The 13,350-nt window shown below is 38.7% G+C and overlaps 1 protein-coding gene across 6 annotated transcripts in view; it reads right to left on the bottom strand.

The window, feature by feature from the left end:
- Positions 1–13,350, bottom strand: part of LOC139760474 (uncharacterized) — a 236,446-nt gene that overhangs the window by 120,098 nt on the left and 102,998 nt on the right. For all 6 annotated transcript variants that reach the window (XM_071683751.1, XM_071683749.1, XM_071683748.1 and 3 more), the window contains one exon: positions 10,392–10,703. In XM_071683751.1, the coding sequence (XP_071539852.1) occupies positions 10,392–10,703 (312 nt within the window). The remainder of the gene's footprint in view (positions 1–10,391; positions 10,704–13,350) is intronic.

A 13,350-nucleotide genomic window follows, 5' to 3' on the forward strand; every position in this document is an offset into this window, starting at 1 on the left:
ATACAACTGGGAAAAAATATAAATAAAAAACAAAAATGATGAAATATAAACTACAGAATCTTACATAACAGGTAAAAGGAAACTACAGAATCACATAATAAAGCTGGTTAATAACGAGATAATCAAGACAGAAATTGAAAAGCATTAAACAATACTGTACAGGTACTAGAATCCTACATATTATGCTGACATACATCTGACTTATGTCCATTTCAAGACCTGACTGGTTGGTCAGAGTGGAACATGGACGTACGTCAGGGAAGGGCTGTATAAGACTAGTGGCAGAGGCAAACAGTAACATAAATATATCACGTGCATCTTGGTTGTTTTATAAATTCTTACTTTCATTTCAGGAGAGAAGTGGTTAATTTTTCCTTCATTTCAATATTTTGCACTATATTGGTATTTGAAAATATTTTGATTTCAGAAACTGATCTCACAAGAGCACTATGGCAAAATAAATGATTTTTCAACTAGGTAAGAATCTTTTCATATTCAATATCCAACATTGTTCTACCAGCCCATTTGAATACAATTTATGGAGCCTGGATGCTATACATAGTGGAATACATGTATATTTCAGCAACTGTTTACGTGATAATGTTTGCCCTTCTTTCATCAAGTTTGTAGTATTGTTGCAATAAACTTAAAATTTAGGTACATATAATTTCTGTTTTTAAATTTTAGGGAGAATGAAAAGATGTTTACGTGATAATGTTTGCCCTTCTTTCATCAAGTTTGTAGTATTGTTGCAATAAACTTAAAATTTAGGTACATATAATTTCTGTTTTTAAATTTTAGGGAGAATGAAAAGATGTTTTGGAAGAAGGTAAATAAAGTGCATAAGACAAGGGAATAAATGGGAACTTCAGTGAAGGGGGTTAATGGGGAGGTGATAACAAGTAGTGGTGATGTGAGAAGGAGTTGGAGTGAGTATTTTGAAGGTTTGTTAAATGTGTTTGATGATAGAGTGGCAGATATGGGGTGTTTTGGTCAAGGTGGTGTGCAAAGTGATAGGGTTAGGGAAAATGATTTCATAAACAGAGAAGAGGTAGTAAAAGCTTTGCAGAAGATGAAAGCCGGCAAGGCAGCAGGTTTGGATGGTATTGCAGTGGAATTTATTAAAAAAGGGGGTGACTACTGTTGGCTGGTCAGTAAGGTTATTTAATGTATGTATGACTCATGGTGAGGTGCCTGAGGATTGGTGGAATGCTTGCATAGTGCCATTGTACAAAGGCAATGGGGATAAAAGTGAATGCTCAAATTACAGAGGTAAAAGTTTGTTGAGTATTCCTGGGAAATTATATAGGAGGGTATTGATTTGAGAGGGTGAAGGCATGGAGAGAGTATCAGATTGGGGAAGAGCAGTGTGGTTTCAGAAGTAGTAGAGGATGTGTGGATCAGGTGTTTGCTTTGAAGAATGTATGTAAGAAATACTTAGAAAAGCAAATGGATTTGTATGTAGCATTTACAGATCTGGAGAAGGCATAGAGTTGATAGAGATGCTCTGTGGAAGGTATTAAGAATATATGGTGTGGGAGGCAAGTTGTTAGAAGCAGTGAAAAATTTTTATCAAGGATGTAAGGCATGTGCACGTGTAGGAAGAGAGGAAAGTGACTGGTTCTCAGTGAAAGTTTGTTTGCGGCTGGAGTGCGTGATGTCTCCATGGTTGTTTAATCTGTTTATGGATGGAGTTGTTAGGGAGGTGAATACAAGAGTTTTGGAAAGAGGGGCAAGTATGCAGTCTGTTATGGATGAGAGAGCTTGGGAAGTGAGTCAGTTGTTGTTCGCTGATGATACAGCGCTGGTGGCTGATTCGTGTGAGAAACTGCAGAAGCTGGTGACTGAGTTTGGTAAAGTGTGTGAAAGAAGAAAGCTGAGAGTAAATGTGAATAAGAGCAAGGTTATTAGGTACAGTAGGGTTGAGGGACAAGTCAATTGGGAGGTAAGTTTGAATGGAGAAAAACTGGAGGAAGTGAAGTGTTTTAGATATCTGGGAGTGGATTTGGCAGCATATCGAATCATGGAAGTGGAAGTAAATCATATGGTGGGGGAGGGGGCGAAAGTTCTGGGAGTGTTGAAAAATGTGTGGAAGTCGAGAGCGTTATCTTGGAAAGCAAAAATGGGTATGTTTGAAGGAATAGTGGTTCCAACAATCTTATATGGTTGCAAGGCATGGGCTATAGATAGAGTTGTGCGGAGGAGGGTGGATGTGCTGGAAATGAGATGTTTGAGGACAATACGTGGTGTGAGGTGGTTTGATTAAGTAATGAAAGGGTAAGAGAGATGTGTGGTAATAAAAAGAGTGTGGGTGAGAGGGCAGAAGAGGGTGTTTTAAAATGGTGAGGAAAGAGTGAAAAAGAGGATATATGTGTCAGAGGTGGAGGGAACGAGGAGAAGTGGGAGACCAAATTGGAGGTGGAAAGATGGAGTGAAAAAGATTTTGAGTGTTCGGGGCCTGAACATGCAGGAGGGTGAAAGGCGTGCAAGGAATAGAGTGAATTCACACAATGTGGTATACCGGGGTCGACATGCTGTCAATGAACTGAACCAGGGAATGTGAAGCGTCTGGGGTAAACCATGGAAAGTTTTGTGGAGCCTGGATGTGGAAAGGGAGCTGTGATTTCGGTGCATTATACATGACAGCTAGAGGCTGAGTGTGAATGAATGTGGCCTTTGTTGTCTTCTCCTAGCGCTACCTCGCGCACATGCAGGGGGTTGGGGCTGTCATTTCATGTGTGGCCGGGTGGCGACAGGAATGAATAGGGGCAGACAGTGTGAATTATGTACATGTGTATATATGTATATGTGTGTCTGTGTATATATATGTATACGTTGAGATGTATAGGTATGTATATGTGCGTGTGTGGACATGTATGTATATACATTTGTATGTGGGTGGGTTGGGTCATTCTTTCATCTGTTTCCTTGCGCTACCTCGCTAATGCAGGAGACAGCGACAAAGTATAATAAATATAAATAATTTCTGTTTTTAAGCCATGTACATTAATCATAACTACGTATATCATTGCTTTATCCTCAGTGTAAGGGGTTAACCAATTGAGTAAGAGAATCTGATCATGACAACATTAGTTACTGAACTAAACAGAAAGAGGTGTGACAGCACTGCGCATCCTAACTACACAATAACGGTTAGATGGAGTGTAAATATTTCATATAATTACAGCCTGATAACAAAAGCGTGTTAACTAAACACCTATCATGTGAGGAACTACTATAGTTTGTGTCCTTAAATATGGCTTTGAAGCATAAATCTAGTAATGCAAGTTGCACTTCCCAAGGAGGGTAAGGAAAATCATGTCTTCAGACAAAACTTGGACTTATTTCATTGCCTTGCACACGATAACAGTACAGCATATGTTAGGAAGCATGTTGGTATTAGTAAGTCAACAATACAACAATGTGAACCATAAACAAAAATGAGGCACCTATATGTGAGGCATAGCTGGCTGGCTGTTTCACAGGAACACTGAAGCCAATTGCAGTATATCAGGGGTGATGTGATGCCATCATTCTGTACAGTTCTATACATTATCTCTTTATACTTCTGTAGAAAAAGCATGTTGTTCCAGAGGCATAAAATGCTGATTTTTTTTATTCTTACATGCTCATAATAGGGCTTAAGGTATGTCTCTGAAGGGTCACTCCCAACCCATATTTCTCTATAAAGAAAAAACCTCATCACCCATAGTCTTAACAACAACAAGGTTTTCCAGGAAGATAACCCCTACAGGTGGCAAGAGACCTCTGAATCATCCTTTGCAGTTGACACTAAAATAAAGAACAAAATAATGTCTCAAGGGGATGCTGAAAGGCTACAGAGATATAAAGGTAACCTTCCAAAGAACCACCGAAAACAACATGCTTCTCAATGGGATAAATTTCAATTCCTCTGGTATGGAGAAAATCAAGTACAAAATAAATCATGATAGTTTTTAAAGCACTTAATTCTTTCACAAACAGAAAATTACTGTGTCCTAACATCACCTGACAGGGAAGGTGAAATTACAGAATTATAAAGTATTCCGTGATCTTTCAAGGCCAACACTAATGTGGTAAGGGAACTGAAATACTGGGAATGGTTGAAAAAGACTAAGGCTGTATCCTCGGAGTGCAGAAAGGAGAGATATATCATCATCTTATTTGCTTTGTCGCTGTCTCACGCATTAGCGAGGTAGCGCAAGGAATCAGACGAAAGAATAGCCCAACCCACCCACATACACATGTATATACATACACATCCACACACGCAAATATACATACCTATACATCTCAATGTATACATATGTATACACACACAGACATATATATACATACACATGTACATAATTCATGCTGTCTGCCTTTATTCATTCCCATCGTCACCTCGCCACACATGGAATAACAACCCCCTCGCCCCTCATGTGTGCGAGGTAGCGCTAGGAAAGACAACAAAGGCCACATTTGTTCACAGTCTCTAGCTGTCATGTAATAATGCACCGAAACCACAGCTCCCTTTCCACATCCAGGCCCCACAAAACTTTCCATGGTTTACTCCAGACGCTTCACATGCACTGGTTCGATCCACTGACAGCACGTTGACCCTGGTATATTGTTTAAATCCTGGACACCTCTTAATTCTCTAATAATTCTAGCATCACCATAAACATAACCATGCATGGTTCATTCCCTCCATATATCAGAAATAACAAAAACCTCAACAATGAGCCCTACAGAACTTAAATTACTTTGATCTAGTGTGGAAGGGCACTTTTGACATGAAAGAACTCCTTTCTGCCACCAGCCTAAAAATCTATTTGTTCTTTACCAACCACCTGTGTGGTAAAGATGCAGGTGTCTCCTCTCACCTCTCATTCCTCTTCTCAACTACTAATATACTGTGAACACACAACAAATATATCCAGCCTTGTTCATTCAGTCATACACTATACTAAAATTTTACTTTCCTCTCTTAAAAACAACAGAAAATCATTATGACTATTCAGCCAAATCATTATGACAGTATTCCACCAAAGACTAATCAACACAATTTCTTACAATTACTGTATCGGGCTAGCCTATATTCATTAAAGGAGCCAAAGAGATGTTGATATCTCTGGCTCAAATTGCTCGATTATTCATTAATGATATTTTTTTGCCATCACTGTAGATGTCAAAAAAAGGGAAAATTTTTCCTCCCTGTAATGACAGATCAGCATTGAAAAGCAGCTAAAATACAAAAAGTTCTATCACTACCTTTGCGTTAGCCTGATCCAGAGCCAAGTGAGAAACCAGAGGGAGTGTGAATGATGTCTGACAACTCCTGATAAGACAAGAATATGTAGATATGATATTCCTTTCTATTTCTTTCAACTGCACTCTTGTCTCATACACAAGCATAGCAACGGTGGTAAATAAATGACTAATCCAGAAATATTATAACTTTCATGCTGTCATTTGGGGTGAGGGAGACTGGCTGACAAGTGTAGGGGAGGATACTGAGAGATTTGTTTCTTTCTTTATTGTGAACACTCCCCTTAAATTTCATACATAACATACTCATATTTCATACAAAGGCACAATGCTGGTGGTGAATAATGTACATAATAAGTAAAAATGTTGCATCTCACACTAGAATTAAGTGTGAATATATCAAATTGCTGGCATCTGTAGGGAGCATATTGGCAAAGCTTTTTCTTGAAAATATTCAAGTTCTTTACATACCATCTATCAACAATGTCTACCATTACAGAGAGAGAGAGAGAAACATCATAGGTGTTCCTGTTAACAACTTAGATCGTTCAACAATCTTACATAATACTCCACAAAGTCATCTCTAAGCAGATGGCCTTACACTTATAATGGTCCCATGCCTTCTACTATTGGAAGACTTATCAATAGTACAATAAGTGAGTTGGATACTTAGTCAAATGTAGGAAAAGTATATATATATATATATATATATATATATATATATATATATATATATATACACACCCAGACATATACATATATACACATGTAAATGATTCATACTGTCTACCCTTATTCATTCCTGTCGCCACCCCACCAAACATGAAATAACAACCTCCTCCCCCCTCGTGTGTGAGGTAGCGCGAGGAAAAGACAACAAAGACCACATTCGTTCACAATCAGTCTTTAGCTGTCACGTATAATGCACCGAAACCACGGTTCCCTTTCCACATCCAGGCCCCACAGAACTTTCCATGGTTTACCCCAGATGCTTCACATGCCCTGGTTCAATCCATTGACAGCATGTTGACCCTGGTATATTGTTTAAATCCTGGACACCTCTTAATTCTCTAATAATTCTAGCATCACCATAAACATAACCATGCATGGTTCATTCCCTCCATATATCAGAAATAACAAAAACCTCAACAATGAGCCCTACAGAACTTAAATTACTTTGATCTAGTGTGGAAGGGCACTTTTGACATGAAAGAACTCCTTTCTGCCACCAGCCTAAAAATCTATTTGTTCTTTACCAACCACCTGTGTGGTAAAGATGCAGGTGTCTCCTCTCACCTCTCATTCCTCTTCTCAACTACTAATATACTGTGAACACACAACAAATATATCCAGCCTTGTTCATTCAGTCATACACTATACTAAAATTTTACTTTCCTCTCTTAAAAACAACAGAAAATCATTATGACTATTCAGCCAAATCATTATGACAGTATTCCACCAAAGACTAATCAACACAATTTCTTACAATTACTGTATCGGGCTAGCCTATATTCATTAAAGGAGCCAAAGAGATGTTGATATCTCTGGCTCAAATTGCTCGATTATTCATTAATGATATTTTTTTGCCATCACTGTAGATGTCAAAAAAAGGGAAAATTTTTCCTCCCTGTAATGACAGATCAGCATTGAAAAGCAGCTAAAATACAAAAAGTTCTATCACTACCTTTGCGTTAGCCTGATCCAGAGCCAAGTGAGAAACCAGAGGGAGTGTGAATGATGTCTGACAACTCCTGATAAGACAAGAATATGTAGATATGATATTCCTTTCTATTTCTTTCAACTGCACTCTTGTCTCATACACAAGCATAGCAACGGTGGTAAATAAATGACTAATCCAGAAATATTATAACTTTCATGCTGTCATTTGGGGTGAGGGAGACTGGCTGACAAGTGTAGGGGAGGATACTGAGAGATTTGTTTCTTTCTTTATTGTGAACACTCCCCTTAAATTTCATACATAACATACTCATATTTCATACAAAGGCACAATGCTGGTGGTGAATAATGTACATAATAAGTAAAAATGTTGCATCTCACACTAGAATTAAGTGTGAATATATCAAATTGCTGGCATCTGTAGGGAGCATATTGGCAAAGCTTTTTCTTGAAAATATTCAAGTTCTTTACATACCATCTATCAACAATGTCTACCATTACAGAGAGAGAGAGAGAGAGAGAGAGAGAGAGAGAGAGAGAGAGAGAGAGAGAGAGAGAGAGAGAGAAACATCATAGGTGTTCCTGTTAACAACTTAGATCATTCAACAATCTTACATAATACTCCACAAAGTCATCTCTAAGCAGATGGCCTTACACTTATAATGGTCCCATGCCTTCTACTATTGGAAGACTTATCAATAGTACAATAAGTGAGTTGGATACTTAGTCAAATGTAGGAAAAGTATATATATATATATATATATATATATATATTTTTTTTGCTTTGTCGCTGTCTCCCGCGTTTGCGAGGAAGCGCAAGGAAACACAAAAGAAATGGCCCAACCCAGCCCCACACACATGTATATACATACACGTCCACACACGCAAATATACATACCTACACAGCTTTCCATGGTTTACCCCAGATGCTTCACATGCCCTGATCAATCCACTGACAGCACATCAACCCCAGTATACCACATCGATCCAATTCACTCTATTCCTTGCCCTCCTTTCACCCTCCTGCATGTTCAGGCCCCGATCACACAAAATCTTTTTCACTCCATCTTTCCACCTCCAATTTGGTCTCCCACTTCTCCTCGTTCCCTCCACCTCCGACACATATATCCTCTTGGTCAATCTTTCCTCACTCATTCTCTCCATGTGCCCAAACCATTTCAAAACACCCTCTTCTGCTCTCTCAACCACGCTCTTTTTATTTCCACACATCTCTCTTACCCTTACGTTACTTACTCGATCAAACCATCTCACACCACACATTGTCCTCAAACATCTCATTTCCAGCACATCCACCCTCCTGCGCACAACTCTATCCATATCCCACGCCTCGCAACCATACAACATTGTTGGAACCACTATTCCTTCAAACATACCCATTTTTGCTTTCCGAGATAATGTTCTCGACTTCCACACATTCTTCAACGCTCCCAGGATTTTCACCCCCTCCCCCACCCTATGATCCACTTCCACTTCAATGGTTCCATCTGCTGCCAGATCCACTCCCAGATATCTAAAACACTTTACTTCCTCCAGTTTTTCTCCATTCAAACTTACCTCCCAATTGACTTGACCCTCAACCCTACTGTACCTAATAACCTTGCTCTTATTCACATTTACTCTTAACTTTCTTCTTTCACACACTTTACCAAACTCAGTCACCAGCTTCTGCAGTTTCTCACATGAATCAGCCACCAGCACTGTATCATCAGCGAACAACAACTAACTCACTCCCCAAGCTCTCTCATCCCCAACAGACTTCATACTTGCCCCTCTTTCCAAAACTCTTGCATTGACCTCCCTAACAACCCCATCCATAAACAAATTAAACAACCACCCTGCCGCAAACCTACATTCACTGAGAACCAATCACTTTCCTCTCTTCCTACACGTACACATGCCTTACATCCTCGATAAAAACTTTTCACTGCTTCTAACAACTTGCCTCCCATACCATATATTCTTAATACCTTCCACAAAGCATCTCTATCAACTCTATCATATACCTTTTCCAGATCCACAAATGCTACATACAAATCCATTTGCTTTTCTAAGTATTTCTCACATACATTCTTCAAAGCAAACACCTGATACACACATCCTCTACCACTTCTGAAACCACACTGCTCTTCCCCAATCTGATGCTCTGTACATGCCTTCACCCTCTCAATCAATACCCTCCCATATAATTTACCAGGAATACTCAACAAACTTATACCTCTGTAATTTGAGCACTCACTCTTATCCCCTTTGCCTTTGTACAATGGCACTATGCACGCATTCCGCCAATCCTCAGGCACCTCACCATGAGTCATACATACATTAAATAACCTTACCAACCAGTCAATAATACAGTCACCCCCCTTTTTTAATAAATTCCACTGCAATACCATCCAAACCTGCTGCCTTGCTGGCTTTCATCTTCTGCAAAGCTTTTACTACCTCTTCTCTGTTTACCAAATCATTTTCCCTAACCCTCTCACTTTGCACACCACCTCGACCAAGATACCCTATATCTGCCACTCTATCATCAAACACATTCAACAAACCTTCAAAATACTCACTCCATCTCCTTCTCACATCACCACTACTTGTCATCACCTCCCCATTAGCGCCCTTCACTGAAGTTCCCATTTGCTCCCTTGTCTTATGCACTTTATTTACCTCCTTCCAGAACATCTTTTTATTCTCCCTAAAATTTAATGATACTCTCTCACCCCAACTCTCATTTGCCCTCTTTTTCACCTCTTGCACCTTTCTCTTGACCTCCTGTCTCTTTCTTTTATACATCTCCCACTCAATTGCATTTTTTCCCTGCAAAAATCGTCCAAATGCCTCTCTCTTCTCTTTCACTAATAATCTTACTTCTTCATCCCACCACTCACTACCCTTTCTAATCAACCCACCTCCCACGCTTCTCATGCCACAAGCATCTTTTGTGCAATCCATCACTGATTCCCTAAATACATCCCATTCCTCCCCCATAAATTGTTATTGGCCAGGGTTCTCTAACAGAATATTAACCACTGTTGGCTGCCATTTAAGTGTAGAAGCAGACCTTACCTATAATATATCCTTATAATGGCAATGCTAATTTCTCGTGTTAGTCAGGTCTCGAATAGTTCTACTTTTCATATTCACAACAGGAAGCTAATTCTTACACTGATTCATAAAATCTACAACTTTATTACTTACATATATCTACATTTTCTGCTTGACATATCCTTTTGCACAAAGGTAATCCCTTCTCAGTACTTCTGGAATAAACTATCCACACCATGCCATTAAAGGATTTAATAGAAAACCAACCAAAATAGAGCTAGTCAAATGATTTGAAAAGTAAATTTGTAAGAAACTTCATAATCAAAGGCCTATTTAATGGTACTGTAGTCACAATCGAAATTCCAAAACAATACTGATAAATTCATATTCAAAGTACTTACATTGTTTGTAGCCTATATGTGGCAGTCTGGTGATTGGTGTACTACGGTCCTTCATAAATTTATGGAGTTTAGACATAAAGTCCACTTCTATGAGACGGTTCAAGGCTGGCGTTGAGAATTCATTTTTGACTTGAGATAAATGTGCCCGAGAACTGCTCTTTCGATCGAGTACACGGAGACCGTTGGGTTTAGCAGTGAGGCCTGGCTTGCCTTTCAGACGAGGTCGAATATCTTCTGATGTTTCGGAAGACTCTGATTCAGAATCTGTTGGTTTCTTCCGCTTCTTTCTTGGCCGACCCTGAAGCTTGGGTGCTGCGGGTGATATGTCTAGGTCAGTCAGTGTCCTTTGTACTTGATGGTAGAGATTTACAGCACTATTGCTAAATGCTTCCAAGTTAGAGTAAAAATTTTTGCAAGATATACAATAAGTATCTTTAAAAGAATAAACATCTAAAAAACTATTTTTAAGACTTTAATATAGTACACAAGTACCATCAATGAGAAGACAACATAGTGTGACCCCTTCAGTAAATTTCATGTAATACAATGAATAAATGCCAGGTCAACTGACTTGAAAACAAGGTTATCTGCAATTCCCTCGTCAACTTTTATGACAGCACCATGAACAAAGCATGGGAACTAATTAAGAGAAACAAGGTATCTACAGGTTTAAGTAGATGCACAAAGTTAGTGGTATTTTCTTTCTTTTTTCTTTATACAGTAGAAAACAGCATGGCATGAATAACACTACATCTTAATCAAAGCTGTACCAAGTAAGAAAAGGATAGAGTGATAACTTTTATAAAAAGATACAAGAGAGATTAATCAGAATTCCTCAGAAATTATTTGAACCTACACATGACAGTGAAAAGGTCATAAGAATTAAAAAATAATGAGATGATTGAGAATTTCACATCTTCAGTTAGCCAATCATCATGTGGCTGATCTCCATACAGACACTATGAAAAGAAGCAGCCAATCTCAAGCAGGAGGTCCCAGCCTTAGAATCTGGAATATGTGCAGAAAGCTCATAAAAGTAGCGGCTGAAATAATAATCACAGAACAGAGATAGATAAGCAAAATCACAGAAGAAGGGAAAGGATGGTTAAAGAGAGCTTATACCAGAAGCGTTGACAATGTGGAGGGCTGTTAATTCTAATCTAACTAAAAGAGTGATGGAAGAAGAGCCATCCCAAGAAATATGAGCAGCATATGTAATCATCGTTTTAAGTAGGCAATGTGTTCCCAGAACACACACCTTAATAAAATTTCCATTTTACCATAGAATTCAATGGGATAACAGGGACTTTTGTTCCTGGGGGTGATTTCTCAACCTAAGCTATGAATAAAATGCCAAGAAATGTGAATGTACAATAGAGATACATCATCAATCTTAATATATGAATCAGAAATGCAGCTAAGAATTGCTTTTAAGTAAAATGCAGAACAGTAAGTACAAGCATGTTATACTGAGTCTGAAATTTGATCCAAATACTCAATATTTGTTCTAAGTTCTCCATGACTTCAACTCGGTTATGAGCCATTTTCAGTGCACCTGCAGGTAACAAGCTGGAGGTATACTGCTGCACTTAATCTGAATGATCACAATTGTTCTCAAGGATGTAGTTTCCAATGAAAAAGCTCTGTTAACATCAAAAGCACAAAGAGCATAATCAAAATCCTTTAAAATGTCTGACTTTACTTCCGAACTCTTGCTCTTCCTGCTTAATATTCTCCCACAAGAACAAGACTCACTTGGGCATTTTCCACTCCTAAAGTAGTTATAGTATGTTTGAGGAGATTCACAAGTAATATCACAATGCAAGAATGCAGGATGTATAAAATATGACAATTATAATTCAAGTGCACTGTATTGGCTGCCTTGGTGAATGCCACACTAACTAACAAAGCTGTGAACAGCTTTTGAAACTTTTCATCTTATCTGTCAACATTATTCTATTTTATCATGACTATTGTATAAGCAAAACACTGAATAGTGAACCATCAGATAGCAGTGATTAGTTATAAACATAAAATAAAGCGCAAAATGTTATATTTAAGTACACTGCATATGTCATCTGGCACTAGAGCACTAAGACACCAAGCACTTACTATTCAATCATCCTGTACTCTCTGCACCTAGATGCATGCACATCACAACACTTTATGACCTAAGGTCCTATCTGGTAGATGTGGCCAGCTTCCTGAGTGCTGCATGTGCCTCATAAAGACAGAAAGAACTCTTGGGGCAGGAAGTAAGTAAACAAGTAAAAGATGGGGATTTGTTCCTGAATCTCAGTTCACCCAGCCCCAACCCATTTTCTCACTCATTTTGTTCATGACAACTATAAACTAATTTATGAACAATGTACCTAATTACACATATAATAATAAAAGTATACTGTATGAAAACAGTATAAAAGCTGACATATGCATTCAGCAATGGAAGAATACATGTTTGCAAAGGTGGATGTGGTTGTGACGGATGGTGGTGAATTATAACTGGTTGAGTATCCCTCATCCGAAATGCCTGGGACCAGAATTGTTTTGGATTTTGGATTTTTTTTCGGATTTTGGAATATTTTCATATACATAATGAGACATGTGGAAAACAGGATGGTATGGAAACAGACAGGTTAGAGCTAAGACATACCTCAAAGTTTCAACAGTTGAAGGGTTTTCCTCAGGAGATACTAATTCCAGCATCTGGCAGGAATGTGTTCCCAGCAAGTGATGGTCACCTGGTTGGATGCCTTGGCATGTAGCTCTCTGATTGGATTGCTTGTCCTGCTGCTTCCACCCGTTCACAGCGATCTCCGCTGCCTGACATGACAAATAGGTGAACCCAAACCTTGTGTTAACATTGCTCTTAATCCCTTCCTCTACATAAGCTCTCACACTATCACTAAATGGTTTGCCACTTACCTGTAGTTGCCTTGGATCAACCGTTTAGTGATAG

This window comes from Panulirus ornatus, chromosome 37 (genome assembly GCF_036320965.1).
Source record: "Panulirus ornatus isolate Po-2019 chromosome 37, ASM3632096v1, whole genome shotgun sequence".
Lineage (NCBI taxonomy): Eukaryota > Metazoa > Arthropoda > Malacostraca > Decapoda > Palinuridae > Panulirus > Panulirus ornatus.